Source organism: Cucurbita pepo, chromosome LG07 (assembly GCF_002806865.2).
Source record: "Cucurbita pepo subsp. pepo cultivar mu-cu-16 chromosome LG07, ASM280686v2, whole genome shotgun sequence".
Lineage (NCBI taxonomy): Eukaryota > Viridiplantae > Streptophyta > Magnoliopsida > Cucurbitales > Cucurbitaceae > Cucurbita > Cucurbita pepo.
This window is the reverse complement of record NC_036644.1, coordinates 6,158,967-6,177,293: the sequence shown is the minus strand read 5'-3', so window position 1 is coordinate 6,177,293 and position 18,327 is coordinate 6,158,967. Positions and strand designations below refer to the sequence as shown.

The window sequence follows — 18,327 nt, the reverse complement described above, 5'->3', positions numbered from 1 at the left end:
ACACCTCAAATCTTGGTTTAATTCTTCAACGTATTCCAATGGTCATAAGCTAGTGGTACATAATTATAGGGGCATTTTAGTCATTTTACACTTACACTTGGTTTAACCCGTTATCATAATCTAACGATCACCAAATTTCATACATAACATAATCATGTCATATTGAGTCTTCTCCTCCTAAAATTTCATCCTCACTTTCTTAAAAACTTGCTTCCCTCAAACAACTAGCCCGTTGCCCTAAAGTCGAATCAAAACTCATATTTTGAGAGACCAACTTGCCCATTGCCACCGAGACAAGCAAGAATCCAAATTAAGTTTGATTGATACTCATATTTAAGTTTTTTAAAAATGTATGAGCTCAAGTTTGAACTAAGGACCCCTAGCGTGTGAGACTGACTTGATAACCAACTACACCTTCCGAAAACTCCAAATTAACACTTTGAATTCGAATCGACATTTATATGTCGGGAGATTTCTTAAAGTACGAATATTCTAAGACAGAAGTAAATATTTAATTTTCAAAATGTCTAAGCTTGAGTTTGAACTAGGTACCTCTAGTGTGTAAAACTAACATGATAACCAACTACACCACCCAGACAAGCAACAACTTCAAATTAACGCTTTGAACTCGAATCAACACTCATATGTCGGGAGATTTCCTAAAGTACGAATGTTCTAAGAAAAAAAGCATATATTTAAAAAATATCTAAGCTGAGGTTTGAATCGGACACCTTTAGTGTATAAGACTAGCGTGATAACCAACTACACCACCCAGACAAGCTAAGATTCCAAAATAACGATTTGAACTCGAATCAAAAGTGAAAATGTTGTTAAGTTAAAAGTAAAAACATAATTTTTAAAATGTCTGAGCCCAGGTTTGAACTCGAGACCTCTAGTGAGTGAGATTAGCGTGATAACCAACTACACCACCCAGACAAACTGAGATTCTAAAATAATGATTGCGATTTGAACTAGAATCAACAGTGAAAATGTTGTTAAGTTAAAAAGTAAAAACATAATTTTCAAAATATCTGAGCCCAGGTTCGAACTGAGGACCTCTAGTGTGTGAGACTAGCGTGATAACCAACTACACCACCCAGACAAGATGAGATTCCAAAATAATGATTTGAACTCGAATCAACAGTGAAAATGTTGTTAAGTTAATGGTAAAAACATAATTTAAAAAATGTCTGAGCCCAAGTTCAAATAGGGGACCTAGTGTGTGAGACAAGCTGATATTCCAAAATAACAATTTGAACTCGAATCAACAGTGAAAATGTGGTTAAGTTAAAAGTAAAAACATAATTTTCAAAATTATGGTTCGAACTGGGGACCTCTAGTGTAGCGCGATAACCGACTACACCAACCAGACAAGCTGAGATTCCAAAATAACGATTTGAACTCGAATCAACAGTGAAAATGTTGTTAAGTTAAAAGTAAAAGCATAATTTTCAAAATGTCTACGCCCAGGTTCGAACTGAGGACCTCTAGTGTGTGAGACTAGCGTGATAACCAACTACACCACCCAAACAAGCTAAGATTCCAAAATAATGATTTGAACTCGAATCAAACGTGAAAATGTTGTTAAGTTAAAAGTAAAAACATAATTTTAAAGATGTCTGAGCCCAGGTTCAAACTGGGGACCTCTAGTGTGTGAGACTAGCGTGATAACCAACTACAAGATTCCAAAATAATGATAGCGATTTGAACTAGAATCAACCGTGAAAATGTTGTTAAGTTAAAAGTAAAAACATAATTTTCTTAATGTCTGAGCCTAGGTTTGAATTAGGGACCTCTAGTGTGTGAGACTAGCATGATAACCAACTACACCACCAAGACAAGCTAGCATTACAAAATAACGATAACAATTTGAACACAAATCAACAGTGAAAATGTTGTTAAGTTAAAAGTAAAAACATAATTTTCAAAATGTCTGAGCCCAAGTTTGAACTAAGGACCTTTAGTGTGTAAGACTAGCGTGATAACCAACTACACCACCCAGACAAGCTAAGATTCCAAAATAACGATAACAATTTGAACTCGAATCAATAGTGAAAATACTAGGGACCTCTAGTGTGTGAGACTAGCGTGATAACCGACTACACCACTCAGAGAAGCTGAGATTCCAAAATAATGATTTGAACTCGAATCAACAGTGAAAATGTACACCACTCAGAGAAGCTGAGATTCCAAAATAATGATTTGAACTCGAATCAACAGTGAAAATGTTGTTAAGTTAAGATCTGAGGACCTCTAGTGTGTGAGACTAGCGATAACCAACTACACCACCCAGACAAGCTGAGATTCCAAAATAATGATAGCGATTGAACTAGAATCAAAATGTCTGAGACCAAGTTCGAACTGAGGACCTCTAGTGTGTGAAACTAGCGTGCTAACCAACTACTCCACACAGACAAGCTAAGATTCCAAAATAACGATAACGATTTGAACTCGAATCAACAGTGAAAATGTTGTTAAGTTAAAAGTAAAAAACATAATTTTAAAAAAAAATGTCTGAGCCTAGGTTCGAACTGAGGACCTCTAGTGTGTGAGACTAGCGTGATAACCAACTACACCTCCCAGACAAGCTCAGAAACCAAAATAATGATTTGAACTCGAATCAAACGTGAAAATGTTGTTAAGTTAAAAGTAAAAACATAATTTTAAAAATGTCTAAGCCTAGGTTCAAACTGGAGACCTCTAGTGTGTGAGACTAGCGTGATAACCAACTACACCACCCAGACAAGCTGAGATTTTAAAATAATGATTGCGATTTGAACTAGAATCAACAGTGAAAATGTTGTTAAATTAAAAAGTAAAAACATAATTTTCAAAATGTCTGAGCCCAGGTTCAAATTGGGGACCTCTAGTGAGACTAGCATAATAACCAACTACACCACCCAGACAAGCTAAAATTCCAAAATAATGATAACGATTTGAACTCAAATCAACAGTGAAAATGTTGTTAAGTGAAAAGTAAAAAATTCCAAAATAATGATAACGATTTGAACTCAAATCAACAGTGAAAATGTTGTTAAGTAAAAAGTAAAAACATAATTTTCAAAATGTCGAAGCGCAGGTTCGAACTGGGGATCTCTAATGTGTGGTAAAAAGTAAAAACATAATTTTCAAAATGTCGAAGCGCAGGTTCGAACTGGGGATCTCTAATGTGTGAGACTAGCGTGATAACCAACTACACCACCCAGACAAGCTAAGATTCCAAAATAACCTTTGTGTGTGAGACTAGCGTGATAGATTCCAAATAATGATTTGAACTCGAATCAAGAGTGAAAATGTTGTTAAGTTAAAAGTGAAAGCATAATTTTCAAAATGTCTGAGCCTAGGTTAAAACTGAGGAACTCTAGTGTGTGAGACTAGTGTGATAACCAACTTTACTACCTAGACAATGTGAAAATCCACTAGACAAGGTGAAATTCCACCAAGACAAGGTGAAATTCTAAAATAATCTTTAGTGTGTGAAACTAGCGTGATAACCAACTACACCACCTAGACAAGGTGAAATTCCAAAATAATGATTTGAACTTGAATCAACATTGAAAATGTGGTTAAGGAAAAAGTAAAAAACATAATTTTAAAAATGTCTGAACCCTGTCTGAACCCAAGTACGAATTGGAGACCACTAGTGTGTTAGACTAACGTGATAACCAACTACACCACCCAGGCAGATTGAAGTGAAAATGTACATAATTTTAAAAATGTTGGAGACCACTCGTGTGTGAGACTAACGTGATAACCAATTACACCACCCAGAGTGCAGTGAAAATGTTGTTAAGATAAAAGTAAAAACATAATTTTAAAAATGTCTGAGTTTAGGTTTGAACTGAGGGACCTCTAATGTGTGAGACTAGGGTATGAAATTCAAAAATAACGATTTAAACTTGAATCAACAATGGAAATATTTATACCGAAGTTATATTTCATGTCATTCATATCATGCTATACATGCAATTCACAAGGCATAACTTAATATTTTCATGTTTCCAACATAACGGTTCATAACGTGCAAATCATACCGCAGGTATTCATAACAATCACTTAATGCAATCTGAACATAACATAAGACATAACATCATAACACATATCAATTCATTCAAAGAGAGCATGATATCACATTGCATAACATTTACGTATTAAATCATAACGATCTAAACATACAACTTATTACACGAGTGAAGCTACGGACACGTGCCAACATGTAACATACACTCATAACCTACGACGGAAGGGTCACTTAATTAATTAGCTTAAGATGGTGTCACCAATTTATCCTTAGCGAAATTTCGATTTTTGAACTTTGAAATCAAGTCAACCTCCACAAAAATGGCTTCCCATTATCCAATTCACCAAAATCTGTATTTGATTCTGAAATGCATCCGCTTGCATTTGCATCATCTGTTTCTCATGTTCAATATGCATTTCTACTATCTTTGTCTCCATTCGTGCATATTTTTTGAGAGTACAGTCCAAGAACTCTATGGGTAAATTCTCTCTCCTACGTTCCATTCTATGGAAACCAATATTTACTTGTGTTGGCACATCGTCATCGTCCAATGTTGGGCTCTGATACCATCTCACAATCCACCTCTCTTTGGGGCCCAGCGTCCTCGCTGGCACTCGTTCTTTTCTCCAATCGAAGTGGGACCCCATAAAATCCACCCCGTTCGAGGCTCCGCGTCCTTATTGACACACCACCTCATGTCTACCCTCTTCCGGGTACAGCCTCCTCGTTGGCACATCGTCCAGTGTCTGGCTCTGATACCATTTGGAACGGCCTAAGTCTACCGCTAGCAGATATTGTCCTCTTTAGACTTTCTCTTTCGGGCTTCTCCTCAAGACTTTAAAACGCGTCTGCCACGTTAAGGTTTGCACACCCTTATAAAGTGCTCTAATCTTGGAATAACTCGGGTTCTCATTCTAAGAATTCTTTATTAAGTCTTGAAGCACAACTAAGAAAAATTCTTAACAAGTATGTCAGACATTTCTTTGTATGCATAATTCTATCTTAAACAACTGGTCACTGAGTATTCATAAAAATCTTGATTTCTTATAAAGTGACTTGAGGGGTAGTTTCGTACTTTTCCTTTTAGTTCACATTTCAAAATTGTCATACTCCCCTTAAAATCTTGCATACTTACCCTTAATATCATAAATGAGTCTGTCTTTTACGATCTTGAAAACATCTTAGAATATTCATAAGAGTCTTGTGGTCATTTAACACCTCAAATCTTGGTTTAATTCTTCAACATATTCCAATGGCCTAGTAATTTTGTGTAATCCCTTTACACCCTGACATGAGGCTCCTCATCAAATTTCATATCATTTAGAAATCACTTTAGTCATAAGTTAGTGTTACATAATTACAGGGGCATTTTAGTCCTTTTACATTTACACTTGGTTTAGCCCGTTATTATAACCTAATAATCACCAAATTTCATGCATAACATAATCATGTCTTATTGAATCTTCTCCTAAAATTTCATTAGCAACATAAATCATTTAGTAGGTTTGTGGCTCAGGCGCTTCATTGAAATTAATATTCAGGTAGATAATAAGGTTGGAAAACTTTAAATACTTAAGTAACTCAATCTTAATTTCAACTTTCTCACTTTCTTAAAAACGTGCTTCCATTCAACAACTAGCCCATTACCCTCTTCACCAACTTCACCACCGAGAGCCCTCTTCATTACATTGCTCATTGCCCTCTTCACCAACTTCACCCGTCACAAAGACGCTTGAAGTCGAATCAATACTCATATTTTAAGAGACCACGGAGCCCATTCCCATATTTTAAGATACCACCTAGCCCATTCCCTCTTCACAAACTTCACCCAACACTTTATTGTTGGGAGATTTCTTAAACTACAAATGTCCTAAGAAAAAAATGTAAATTTTAATTTTTAAAAGGTCGGAACCAAAGACTAAGGTGATAACTAACTACACCACCCACAACCAAAGTCTCCAAATTAATGTTTTGAAGTTAATAAACACTCATATGTCAGGGAGATTTCTTAAGTAAATATGTACTTTTAAAAATATTTGAGCCGAGGTCTAAATCGAAGACCTATAGAATGTGAGACTAGAAAAATATTTGAGCCCAGGTCTAAATCGAAGACCTATAGAATGTGAGACTAGCGTGATAACCAACTACACCACCCAAACAAACAAACACTCATATATCGAGAGATTTCTTAAACATTCGTGATAACCAACTACACCGATTTCTTAAACATTCGTGATAACCAACTACACCACCCAAACAAATAAACACCGAATGTTCTAAGAAAGAAGTAAATATTACACCACCCAAACAAACCTAAGAAAGAAGTAAATATTACACCACCCAAACAAACCTAAGAAAGAAGTAAATATTACACCACCCAAACAAACCTAAGAAAGAAGTAAATATTACACCACCCAAACAAACCTAAGAAAGAAGTAAATATTACACCACCCAAACAAACCTAAGAAAGAAGTAAATATTACACCACCCAAACAAACCTAAGAAAGAAGTAAATATTACACCACCCAAACAAACCTAAGAAAGAAGTAAATATTACACCACCCAAACAAACCTAAGAAAGAAGTAAATATTACACCACCCAAACAAACCTAAGAAAGAAGTAAATATTACACCACCCAAACAAACCTAAGAAAGAAGTAAATATTACACCACCCAAACAAACCTAAGAAAGAAGTAAATATTACACCACCCAAACAAACCTAAGAAAGAAGTAAATATTACACCACCCAAACAAACCAACGAAAGAAGTAAATATTACACCACCCAAACAAACAAACACTCATATATAGAGATTTCTTAAACATTCGTGATAACCAACTACACCACCCAAACAAATAAACAACGAATGTTCTAAGAAAGATAAATATTTAATTTTAAAAATGTCTGAGCCCGGGTTTGAACCGGGGGCCTCTTTTAAAAATGTCTGAGCCCGGGTTTGAACCGGGGGCCTCTAGTGTGTGAGACTAACGTGATAACCAACTACACCACCCAGACAAGCAAAAACTCCAAATTAACACTTTGAAGTCGAATCAACACTCATATATCGAGAGATTTCTTAAACTACGAATGTTCTAAGAAAAAAGTAAATATTTAATTTTAAAAATGTCTGAGCCCGGGTTTGAACCGGGGGCCTCTAGTGTGTGAGACTAGCGTGATAACCAACTACACCACCCAGACAAGCAAAAACTCCAAATTAACACTTTGAAGTCGAATCAACACTCATATATCGAGAGATTTCTTAAACTACGAATGTTCTAAGAAAAAAGTAAATATTTAATTTTAAAAATGTCTGAGCCCGGGTTTGAACCGGGGGCCTCTAGTGTGTGAGACTAGCGTGATAACCAACTACACCACCCAGACAAGCAAAAACTCCAAATTAACACTTTGAAGTCGAATCAACACTCATATATCGAGAGATTTCTTAAACTACGAATGTTCTAAGAAAAAAGTAAATATTTAATTTTAAAAATGTCTGAGCCCGGGTTTGAACCGGGGGCCTCTAGTGTGTGAGACTAGCGTGATAACCAACTACACCACCCAGACAAGCAAAAACTCCAAATTAACACTTTGAAGTCGAATCAACACTCATATATCGAGAGATTTCTTAAACTACGAATGTTCTAAGAAAAAAGTAAATATTTAATTTTAAAAATGTCTGAGCCCGGGTTTGAACCGGGGGCCTCTAGTGTGTGAGACTAGCGTGATAACCAACTACACCACCCAGACAAGCAAAAACTCCAAATTAACACTTTGAAGTCGAATCAACACTCATATATCGAGAGATTTCTTAAACTACGAATGTTCTAAGAAAAAAGTAAATATTTAATTTTAAAAATGTCTGAGCCCGGGTTTGAACCGGGGGCCTCTAGTGTGTGAGACTAGCGTGATAACCAACTACACCACCCAGACAAGCAAAAACTCCAAATTAACACTTTGAAGTCGAATCAACACTCATATATCGAGAGATTTCTTAAACTACGAATGTTCTAAGAAAAAAGTAAATATTTAATTTTAAAAATGTCTGAGCCCGGGTTTGAACCGGGGGCCTCTAGTGTGTGAGACTAGCGTGATAACCAACTACACCACCCAGACAAGCAAAAACTCCAAATTAACACTTTGAAGTCGAATCAACACTCATATATCGAGAGATTTCTTAAACTACGAATGTTCTAAGAAAAAAGTAAATATTTAATTTTAAAAATGTCTGAGCCCGGGTTTGAACCGGGGGCCTCTAGTGTGTGAGACTAGCGTGATAACCAACTACACCTTAACACTTTGAAGTCGAATAACACTCATATATCGAGAGATTTCTTAAACTACGAATGTTCTAAGAAAAAAGTAAATATTTAATTTTAAAAATGTCTGAGCCCGGGTTTGAACCGGGGGCCTCTAGTGTGTGAGACTAGCGTGATAACCAACTACACCACCCAGACAAGCAAAAACTCCAAATTAACACTTTGAAGTCGAATCAACACTCATATATCGAGAGATTTCTTAAACTACGAATGTTCTAAGAAAAAAGTAAATATTTAATTTTAAAAATGTCTGAGCCCGGGTTTGAACCGGGGGCCTCTAGTGTGTGAGACTAGCGTGATAACCAACTACACCACCCAGACAAGCAAAAACTCCAAATTAACACTTTGAAGTCGAATCAACACTCATATATCGAGAGATTTCTTAAACTACGAATGTTCTAAGAAAAAAGTAAATATTTAATTTTAAAAATGTCTGAGCCCGGGTTTGAACCGGGGGCCTCTAGTGTGTGAGACTAGCGTGATAACCAACTACACCACCCAGACAAGCAAAAACTCCAAATTAACACTTTGAAGTCGAATCAACACTCATATATCGAGAGATTTCTTAAACTACGAATGTTCTAAGAAAAAAGTAAATATTTAATTTTAAAAATGTCTGAGCCCGGGTTTGAACCGGGGGCCTCTAGTGTGTGAGACTAGCGTGATAACCAACTACACCACCCAGACAAGCAAAAACTCCAAATTAACACTTTGAAGTCGAATCAACACTCATATATCGAGAGATTTCTTAAACTACGAATGTTCTAAGAAAAAAGTAAATATTTAATTTTAAAAATGTCTGAGTCCGGGTTTGAACCGGGGGCCCCTAGTGTGTGAGACTAGCGTGATAACCAACTACACCACCCAGACAAGCAAAAACTCCAAATTAACACTTTGAAGTCGAATCAACACTCATATATCGAGAGATTTCTTAAACTACGAATGTTCTAAGAAAAAAGTAAATATTTAATTTTAAAAATGTTTGAGCCTGGGTTTGAACAATTAACGCTTTGAAGTCGAACCAACACTCATAATATATCGAGAGATGTCTGAGTCTGGGTTTGAACAATTAACGCTTTGAAGTCGAACCAACACTCATATATCGAGAGTTTAAATCTAAGAAAAAAGTAAATATTTAATTTTAAAAATGTCTGAGCCTCAGTTTGAACGGGATCTCTAGTGTGTGAGACTAACCTGATAACCAACTACATCACCCAGACAAAATCATAGATCTAAAAATTAATATTTGTGTTCTATGAATGCAAATTAGTTTTCTTCCTAACTAATATTTAATACAAAAAAAGTATACAATTTATAATGAAGGTATTCAATTTGATATACATAATTAAAATTTGGATCTTGTATTAAAACTATGTTTTAAATTTGAAATGTTTCAACAATACAATGGTTTAAAACTACTACACTAGCACATTTAATGAAAACTAATGTGGACCACGAAAAATTCAAATGATGGTAATTGACACGTAGACGTGGTCGATTTGATTAGGGTTTCAAATTTGTTTCTTAAATAATCTTGCTTACAATATATGACGTTCAAGAAATATCTTTGGTTATGGTTGTTTGCACGACAACACAAAATTAGCAAATTGAGTCGAGTGTTATGGTTATGCATGTCTAAGACGTGTTACCTGTAGCCACATGTTGGATGTCCCGATCATGCTTGTACAAGATGTATTGCTTATGACCACATGCCCATTCCGAACCCCTTTACTTGCTTTCATGTTAGATAGACCTTTACTATTCTTGTTGTGCCAATACGTGGGTGTATGACCGATCACCAAAATCATGTATATCACCAGGGTTAAAATACCCATGAATGTACTATAGGGGCTTAATGCAACTACCCTAACTTTGATCTCATGGCCTTCAGCGTGACGTTGTCATCCGTACAGGGGTGTCTTACCTTTACCTGAAAAATAAGAGTAGCACGTGACTTGAGTATTTTAAGTAAGAAACCTCACGGTTGAGGTGGGAAAATGCAATCAAATGCAATACGATGAGATTTATCCTTTCATAAAAACATTATGCATGATCTTAGGCTTCACTTTTAAGTTTGTGCATGGATGTGTAGTATTTATCTACACACGACCCACACGCACGCACATGGACCCACTAGGTAGATTCGTATATGTACCCCTAGACATGGCTCGTTGAGCTAGTGCGCGCTCACACTACCGAACACCTGAAGAACAGGGCTCACATAATATCATGGTAAACATGTATATTATAAAGTATAGAGATGTTTTTGCATCATAGAAATTATAATATAGTTCCACGACATGACATAATCGTATCAGAACACAACATATAACATGACATAGTACAACATAGTATAATTTATAAGATGACATAACATGCATAACACATCTAACAATCATGATCAGAACAATGAATGGTTTGGATTATTTATTAAAATTTTTGTTTTTAATAAAAAAAATTGTTAATTTATAAATTATTAAAAATTGTTATAAAATCAAATAAATATAATATATAATTTATATATATATATATATAATTTTAAAAAATTAGTTGGATTTAAAATCCTGTCTATCGGAGAGAATTCACCCAGTTGATACCTGACTCGTTCTCCACGCCATACCTTAGTCTTCTGCACGGCGCCTCCTCCGCCGTTTCGCCAGCTCAGTGTCGCCGCCGCTTCTCTCCTCTTCAATGCCGCCGCCGCCGCCGTGATCTTTCTTTCGTTCGTGCCGCTGCAGTCTCCCTCGATCTTCTACTCTCTTGTTGTTATTGGTATTCTTCGAATCTCTATCTATTCGACCAATTTCTACTCTCCTGTTTGATTTTTTTTTTCTTTTTAATTCCTAGCTTGATTGATTGACTGAACAATTTCAACCTTATTTATATCCATTGGTTTAATTACATTAATTTTCTGAATTTGTTTGTTCCAAAATGATAAACAAAAAACGGTGAAAGATACTCGTAAAGAACGTTCGAAAATTCGGGGGTGGTTGGCAAAAGCAGAATCGAGAGACTAAGACGTGGGAAAAGTAAAAGGAGAGTTGCGATAGTGAAAGGAAAGTATAGATATAGAGAGGAAGTCCCAAAGGATGGAGACGGGTGAGAAGATCATGAATCAGGTTGAATAGGTTATTAGAAATAATTGTTGCTTCATTCAGATTTCTCTATAACAGGTTAGTGAATTTGAACTTTCTGCAGACGTATGTTCTAGTTGCAAGATTATACTGGAGAAGATTTCGTTTCAATTTAACAGTTACTTGTGTTTGATTGTTGTTTTACTGGCAGTGTAGTAAGGATAGGAGATGTGATTTGAGTCATTTGATTCGGTTTTTTTATGATTTTTCTCATTTTTCTTCCATTTGTTTGCTTCCAGATTATGGTTTTGGGTACATGGATGTAATTGTAGCCAGTAATTATGCTGGTTGTGTTTCTATTATGTGTCTCGCTGTGAATTCTTTGTGATGTTGAATCAATTTGTTCTTGGATTTCCATAGCTGAGTGTTTTTTCTTGCAGTTTTGGAACTCAATTGATAAATCTTGAGTTCAGTTTGGTTCTTACGGAATTTACTGGACGTGTGCTGAATTGTATCACTGGTTGGCATGAGGCTTTTCATTCTCAATTCGATTTATAGTGCCTCCAAATCTTATTTGAATCCGTGCTCATTTCAATATTGCAAGTCTTACACAAAGATTTCTGAGTATGTTAACCGAGTTCTTAGACCGAGTGTTGTTCTAAATAAACAATACTACAAAGATGAATCTCACAGCTTGAAGAACGTCTCACGTACTGGTTTCCTAAGAGCACCCTCTGTATGTCGTCTACACACACCAAGTTATGGTACACATCCCGCTGCTACTTTTTCCCCCGCATCTCCAGTGAAATATTGGAACACTATCCCTCCTACGTCTCTTGGCTATCTGTCAAACCCTCGATTCTATTCATCGACTTCTAGCAGGAAAGCGGATATTACTGGAGATACTGGTGTTCCACTAGCTTCCTCTGGTGTTGAAGCAGATATCAGTAACCCCCCCGATGTTGGAAGAGACTGGCTTGAAAGAGTCAAGGATGGTTGGCAGAGTGCTGTCGATGCAGCATCTTTTACCGGACAGAAGGCTAGAGAAGTGTCTGATGAATTCTCTCCTCATGTAGATAAGATCCTAGATTCACATCCATATCTGAAAAATGAAATTGCTCCTGTTGGTATGACCTTAACTGCTACTCTTTTGGCTTGGGTGGTAATGCCTAGGCTTTTGAGGAGATTCCACAAGTATTCAATGCGAAGTCCTGTTGCCATACTTTCTGGAAGCACATCAATTGAGGAAATTCCCTATGAGAAAAGCTTTTGGGGTGCCTTAGAGGATCCTTTGCGATATCTTGTTACCTTCTATGCATTTTCTCAAATGTTAGTGACTCAAACTTCAACATATTTCTCTTTAATTACACAATGGTTTGATGGCTGTGTGCTTGATCTTTGCTTGAAACATTTGTCTAAACTTTGATTTGCAGTGGCAAGATGGTTGCACCAACTGCCATAGCATCAGAGTTTGTATCACAGGCGTGCAGGGGGGCTGTCATCCTTTCTCTTGTATGGTTTATTTATCGCTGGAAAACAAATGTGTTCTCTCGAGCATTGGCCTCCCAAAATTTTTCAGGGCTTGATCGGGAAAAGTTACTTACCCTCGACAAAGTTTCATCTGTTGGCCTATTTGCAATCGGATTAATGGCTTTGGCTGAGGCATCTGGGGTGGCTGTTCAATCTATGTTGACAGTTGGTGGCATTGGAGGTGAGAGCTTGCTGCCAAATGGCTTTGCAGTTTTACTTTCGTTTGACTGATTCCTAGTTTGCTGTCATGTGTCCTCCACTTGATTTGTTTATTGGTAGGGCCGAAGGTTTAACATTGTTCATCGTTCTTTTTTCAAATTAAAATAAAAAAAAGAGAGAAAACTCTTCTCTTGATTATTAAACCTTACCGATGTAGCTCTTTTTGTATTGTTGTGGAGTGGAGTTATGCTCAAGATAACAATCATGTTCTTCGTAATGGTATGCTTTGGTTTTTAGAGCGGTAATCAGGCTTGCATATTTTTAATAACCCGAAATATGTATAGCATGATTTAAATCTCCGACTTCTTTGCAGGAGTGGCCACTGCTTTTGCTGCGAGGGATATACTTGGAAATGTTTTAAGTGGCTTAACAATGCAGTTTTCACAACCCTTCTCACTTGGAGATACAATTAAGGTGTGTAAATCATACTTTTTTCTCTTTTATCTTTGGGCAAGGAACCAAGTTGTATCTAGCATTGTTGGGGCACATACGATCCACAAAAGTTGGAATATTTGAAGTGGGACTTCATTTTTTTTTCCTCCTTTTACTACTATCATTCTTATTCTCCTAATAAAAACGTCACTGAAGTTGATATGTCAATGATGCTTGGTCTTTTGATGACATTCATCTTTGTATACTATCAAATCCATGTGTACTTTTCAGTCATTGATCTCTCTTTGCATTTACTGGGAGATGATGGCGTTGAACAAATTGCTGGAAACTTATAGATTGTTTCTGCAAGTTTGTGCTATTTGTTCTTTCTCATCAACTTCAAAAACGAACGATTTGCAATTTTCCATTTGCAGGCTGGTGCTATTGAAGGCCAAGTGATTGAAATGGGCCTCATGACGACATCATTATTAAGTGCTGAAAAATTCCCAATCGTTGTTCCAAATTCTCTCTTTTCTAGCCAGGTGAATCTTCTTTTTTTCTTTTTTGCTTTTTTGTGCTTGGATTTTTTATTTATTTACTATATCATCATTATCTTCATGGTCGTTTTATTTTTGTTCCTGAACTCAATGCTTCCCTTATTTAAATTGTTTACTAAAAGTCGAGGCATATTTGACTATTAGTTTCCATAGCCGAACGATGCATATGTTGCCAATAACTTGATTAAGTACATTTGTTGTCATGAAGATGTGTTGCCAATAATATGATTAAATACATTTGTTATCATGGAGATTTAAGTGATATTGGCTTTCTATTTGAAATTAGTGTAGAAGATAGAGTAAATTTGTTGTCCTCTCGATGCCTTTCCTCATGAAGAGCATGTGAATACGTCCAACTTCATTTTTCTGGTAGTCTCGCAAGTAGATTTCTAAATTAAGTTAATTATCCATTTTGATATCTTTATAAATTTTATTAAAAAATATACCATTTTTAGCTCCCGTATGGAGAAAAATCGACCAATATTCAACTTTTCGGACTTGGAGATGGTCAATAGTCACGACACGAATGGCGATTGTTCTTATCTTTCACTCGGCAAACTTTCCTGTAATGCTAGATCATTTAATCTATGTTTGATTCTTTAATTCATGCAGGGATATGTTTGGCATATGATTTGTTGTGTTTTAATGATTTCGCATGAATCTCTTAGTTGATTATGTAATGGAGGTATTTGTTCATTTGGTCCCACATTTTTCAACCCGTTTCTTGAATTTATGCCGAGGACTGCGATGGTGATTTTGATCAATTTTACTGTGTGGTTAAATGGGATTCTAATATTTACAGGTAATTATAAACAAGTCGCGGGCGCAATGGCGTGCAATCACAAAGAAAATTCCTTTCCAAGTTGCTGATTTTAGTACGGTTTCTAAGATATCAGATGATATTAAGAGTATGCTTAGGTCTCACCCTAAGGTATTCTTGGGCAAGGAGGCTCCTTATTGCTTCCTCTCTCAAATTGAAAGTTCGTATGCAGAGCTGACAATTGGTTGCAACCTTAAAAGGATGGTGAGTCAGTCTAATATTTTGAGTGTCATATGCTAGGAATCACGACTCTTTCTGTGATGGTATGATATTGTCCATTTTGAGCAAGCTCTCGTGGCTTTGCTTTGAGCTTCCCCAAAATCCCTTGTACCAATGGATATGTATTCCTTACTTATAAATCCATGATCATTCCCTTAATTAACCAACGTGGGACTCCCTCCCAACAATCCTCCCCTCGAACAAAGTACTCCATAGAGCCTCCCCTAAGGCCTATGGAGCCCTTGCACAACCTCCCCTTAATTGAGGCTCAACTCCTTTCTCTGGAGTCCTCGAACAAAGTATACCTTTTGTTCGACACTTGAGTCACTTTGACTACACTCTCGAGGGTCCCAACTTCTTTGTTCGACATTTGAGGATTCTTTTGACATGGCTAAGTTAAGGGCATGGCTCTGATACCATGTTAGAAATCGTAGATCTTCACAATGGTATGATGATAATGTCCACTTTGAGCATAAGCTCTCATGGCTTTGCATACCAATGGTGATGTATTCCTTACTTATAAACCCATGATCTTTCCTTTAATTAGCTAACGTGGGTCTTCCTCCCTACAATCCTCAACATCATATCCTCCTCGAACTCCTCGACTTGTTGTCCCTTCAAACGTTAGAGTTTCATACTTGAAAATTGTATTTATGTAGGGTAAAGAAGAACTTTTCTCTACAGAGCAAGATATTCTCCTCCAGTCAGTACAGATCATGAAAGAAAATGGTGCAACCTTGGGTAACTGACGAACAAGTGATAGATGCCAAACGTACTTCGAAAGGTAAGTCTCGTACTAACGGAATTGATCTTAAGCTATTCCCATGCCACGATGTGACTGGACAGCCATAAATTTTCAAGGATGTTTTTTTCGAGGGATGTTATTGAAATGAGTACACAATTTAAGGGTGTTTCTACCATTTTCTCGAAATAATTTTACCTTACTATTTTATATATATATATATATATAAGAAATGTTTAATAAGTAATCTTCCTGTTACGGTTGAAAAATGCACACACACGTAATATGATAGAACCTATCCTTTTGAAAACATTGTGGCATGGTTTAAGAAACTTTTCAGTCGAGACAGGATTAGATGTGTAGTATTTTCCTATACACAACTCATGCACGCACACATGGGCCCGCTAGGTAAGCTCACATACCCCTTGGGCTTGCCTCATCAAGCTACCACTGGCTAACGGGATGCCGGACACCACGGAGGTATAGGACTCACATAATATCATAGTAAACAAAAATGTCGTAAAATATACGTTTGTACTAATCATAACATAAAAGTATCTCCATACATATGATATAGAAATGTATGAGATTTATATAGTTTAAAATCATGATATAATATATGATGCAAGATGACGTGGATTCAAATTTTTTTTTTTTTTTTTAAATTCACGATATTAATTCATGAGCTTTCAAATTTGTATTAAATAATTTATTAAAATTTAAATTATTATTTTTTTAAATCTTAATAAATCCATAAAATTAAAATTTATATTTAATCATTCTTTCTTCAATTTTAAAATATACTTTAAAATTAAAATTTTAAAAACTTATATATTAAATATAAATTAAAAGATTCAATATTCTATTCTTGTCATGGTCGGATAACATCCTAGATTCCTAATTTAGTTTAATCCCCAAGCAAAACGGTGTCGTTTGTCGGACATAACGGTTCACAGCCCGCAATTTGATCCGCTGCACGTGACTTGGTGGGCCCCACATGTTTTTCTTCTCTCCGCCCCCATTGTTTTTCTCGTGGGCCCTTCCACAACTGGCAGAGTCAACGATTTAACCGCCGATCTTTGTTTAATTACCAATTCTACCCTTCCGATTCCTATTTTTGGCAAAAGATCCTAGAAAGTAGAAACTCAACGGCAAATGGGCATTTTAGTATTATTCTCATTAAATAATCATTGAATTCGAGAATTTTAATGATTGGCCCAATCATTAAAATTCTCGAATTCAATGATTGGTAAATAAAATAATTCGAGAATTTCATTTACCAATTTTACCCCTTTCGTTTTTATATTTTTAATTTTATTCCAAAGGCATTTCATGGAGTTTAGGGCTATATTTTTAGATTGATTTTATATAATCGATTTTGTTTGTAGAATGATTTGAATCTCGAACAAGTATTTTTGCCTTAAGATATTTGATGAACAAAATAATCTGAATCTTACTTTCCCTTGAGGTTATTTCTTATCGTTTGAGGTTGTTGGATTGCTTCCTTTTGAGGTGATTTCTTATCTAAATGTCTTATTCTCTAATAGGGTCCTTAGATCAAATTCCCAAGAGCAAATTTAGGACAAACTTGGGAAGCCTTGTTTTGTTCTCCTCCCCAACCAACGTGGACATACAATCCACCCCCTTCGAGGCCCATGGTGTTTTTGTTCGGCTCCCCAACCAATGTTGGGACATCACAATCCACCCCCCTTCGGGGGCCAGCGTCCTCACTCGCTGGCACTTGTTCCTTTCTCCAATCGATATGGGACCGCCACCAAATCCACTCCCTTCGGGGCCATCATCCTTACTAGGCCCATGGTGTTTTTGTTCGGCTCCCCAACCAATGTTGGGACATCACAATCCACCCCCCTTCGGGGGCCAGCGTCCTCACTCGCTGGCACTTGTTCCTTTCTCCAATCGATATGGGACCGCCACCAAATCCACTCCCTTCGGGGCCATCATCCTTACTAGGCCCATGGTGTTTTTGTTCGGCTCCCCAACCAATGTTGGGACATCACAATCCACCCCCCTTCGGGGGCCAGCGTCCTCACTCGTTGGCACTTGTTCCTTTCTCGAATCGATGTGGGACCGCCACCAAATCCACTCCCTTCGGGGCCATCGTCCTTACTGGCACACCGCCTCGTGTCTACCTCCCTTCGAGGAACAGCGAAAAAGCTGGTACATCGTTCGGTGTCTGGCTCTAATACCATTTGTAACGCCCCAGATCCACCGCTAGTAGATATTATCCTCTTCAGATTTTCTCCTTCGGACTACCCTCAAGGCTTTAAAACTGGTAAGGTTTCCACACTAGTTGTTTTCTCCATCCAACCAACCTTAGACATCACAAAATATATATTAGCTAGTTAAACATCATAATTTCCACAAAAAAAAAAAAAAAAAAAAAAAAAAAAAAAAAAAAAAAAAAAAAAAAAAAAAAAAAAAAAAAAAAAAAAAAAA

At 36.6% G+C, this 18,327-nt stretch overlaps 1 protein-coding gene and 20 non-coding genes across 21 annotated transcripts; 1 reads left to right on the top strand and 20 right to left on the bottom strand.

Moving 5' to 3' along the window:
* Positions 1-862: 862 nt before the first annotated feature.
* On the bottom strand, positions 863-936 carry TRNAV-CAC. The gene has a single exon. It is a non-coding gene; the product is annotated as a tRNA-Val (tRNA).
* Positions 937-1,028: 92 nt separating this feature from the next.
* On the bottom strand, positions 1,029-1,102 carry TRNAV-CAC. Its single transcript has one exon. It is a non-coding gene; the product is annotated as a tRNA-Val (tRNA).
* A 355-nt stretch (positions 1,103-1,457) lies between these two features.
* TRNAV-CAC lies at positions 1,458-1,531 on the bottom strand. Its single transcript has one exon. It is a non-coding gene; the product is annotated as a tRNA-Val (tRNA).
* A 234-nt stretch (positions 1,532-1,765) lies between these two features.
* On the bottom strand, positions 1,766-1,839 carry TRNAV-CAC. The gene has a single exon. It is a non-coding gene; the product is annotated as a tRNA-Val (tRNA).
* A 91-nt stretch (positions 1,840-1,930) lies between these two features.
* Positions 1,931-2,004, bottom strand: TRNAV-UAC. Its single transcript has one exon. It is a non-coding gene; the product is annotated as a tRNA-Val (tRNA).
* Positions 2,005-2,511: 507 nt separating this feature from the next.
* On the bottom strand, positions 2,512-2,585 carry TRNAV-CAC. Its single transcript has one exon. It is a non-coding gene; the product is annotated as a tRNA-Val (tRNA).
* An 85-nt stretch (positions 2,586-2,670) lies between these two features.
* TRNAV-CAC lies at positions 2,671-2,744 on the bottom strand. Its single transcript has one exon. It is a non-coding gene; the product is annotated as a tRNA-Val (tRNA).
* Positions 2,745-3,134: 390 nt separating this feature from the next.
* On the bottom strand, positions 3,135-3,208 carry TRNAV-CAC. The gene has a single exon. It is a non-coding gene; the product is annotated as a tRNA-Val (tRNA).
* A 3,754-nt stretch (positions 3,209-6,962) lies between these two features.
* Positions 6,963-7,036, bottom strand: TRNAV-CAC. The gene has a single exon. It is a non-coding gene; the product is annotated as a tRNA-Val (tRNA).
* A 109-nt stretch (positions 7,037-7,145) lies between these two features.
* TRNAV-CAC lies at positions 7,146-7,219 on the bottom strand. Its single transcript has one exon. It is a non-coding gene; the product is annotated as a tRNA-Val (tRNA).
* A 109-nt stretch (positions 7,220-7,328) lies between these two features.
* Positions 7,329-7,402, bottom strand: TRNAV-CAC. The gene has a single exon. It is a non-coding gene; the product is annotated as a tRNA-Val (tRNA).
* A 109-nt stretch (positions 7,403-7,511) lies between these two features.
* On the bottom strand, positions 7,512-7,585 carry TRNAV-CAC. Its single transcript has one exon. It is a non-coding gene; the product is annotated as a tRNA-Val (tRNA).
* Positions 7,586-7,694: 109 nt separating this feature from the next.
* TRNAV-CAC lies at positions 7,695-7,768 on the bottom strand. Its single transcript has one exon. It is a non-coding gene; the product is annotated as a tRNA-Val (tRNA).
* A 109-nt stretch (positions 7,769-7,877) lies between these two features.
* Positions 7,878-7,951, bottom strand: TRNAV-CAC. The gene has a single exon. It is a non-coding gene; the product is annotated as a tRNA-Val (tRNA).
* A 109-nt stretch (positions 7,952-8,060) lies between these two features.
* TRNAV-CAC lies at positions 8,061-8,134 on the bottom strand. Its single transcript has one exon. It is a non-coding gene; the product is annotated as a tRNA-Val (tRNA).
* A 267-nt stretch (positions 8,135-8,401) lies between these two features.
* On the bottom strand, positions 8,402-8,475 carry TRNAV-CAC. The gene has a single exon. It is a non-coding gene; the product is annotated as a tRNA-Val (tRNA).
* Positions 8,476-8,584: 109 nt separating this feature from the next.
* On the bottom strand, positions 8,585-8,658 carry TRNAV-CAC. The gene has a single exon. It is a non-coding gene; the product is annotated as a tRNA-Val (tRNA).
* A 109-nt stretch (positions 8,659-8,767) lies between these two features.
* On the bottom strand, positions 8,768-8,841 carry TRNAV-CAC. The gene has a single exon. It is a non-coding gene; the product is annotated as a tRNA-Val (tRNA).
* Positions 8,842-8,950: 109 nt separating this feature from the next.
* On the bottom strand, positions 8,951-9,024 carry TRNAV-CAC. Its single transcript has one exon. It is a non-coding gene; the product is annotated as a tRNA-Val (tRNA).
* A 109-nt stretch (positions 9,025-9,133) lies between these two features.
* TRNAV-CAC lies at positions 9,134-9,207 on the bottom strand. Its single transcript has one exon. It is a non-coding gene; the product is annotated as a tRNA-Val (tRNA).
* A 1,692-nt stretch (positions 9,208-10,899) lies between these two features.
* Positions 10,900-16,046, top strand: LOC111799129 (mechanosensitive ion channel protein 1, mitochondrial-like). Its single transcript, XM_023682537.1, has 7 exons — positions 10,900-11,109; positions 11,852-12,740; positions 12,845-13,122; positions 13,474-13,574; positions 13,967-14,074; positions 14,892-15,113; positions 15,788-16,046. The coding sequence occupies exons 2-7, from the start codon at positions 11,938-11,940 to the stop codon at positions 15,875-15,877; spliced, it is 1,602 nt and encodes a 533-aa protein (XP_023538305.1). The 5' UTR covers positions 10,900-11,109; positions 11,852-11,937; the 3' UTR covers positions 15,878-16,046.
* Positions 16,047-18,327: the final 2,281 nt, after the last annotated feature.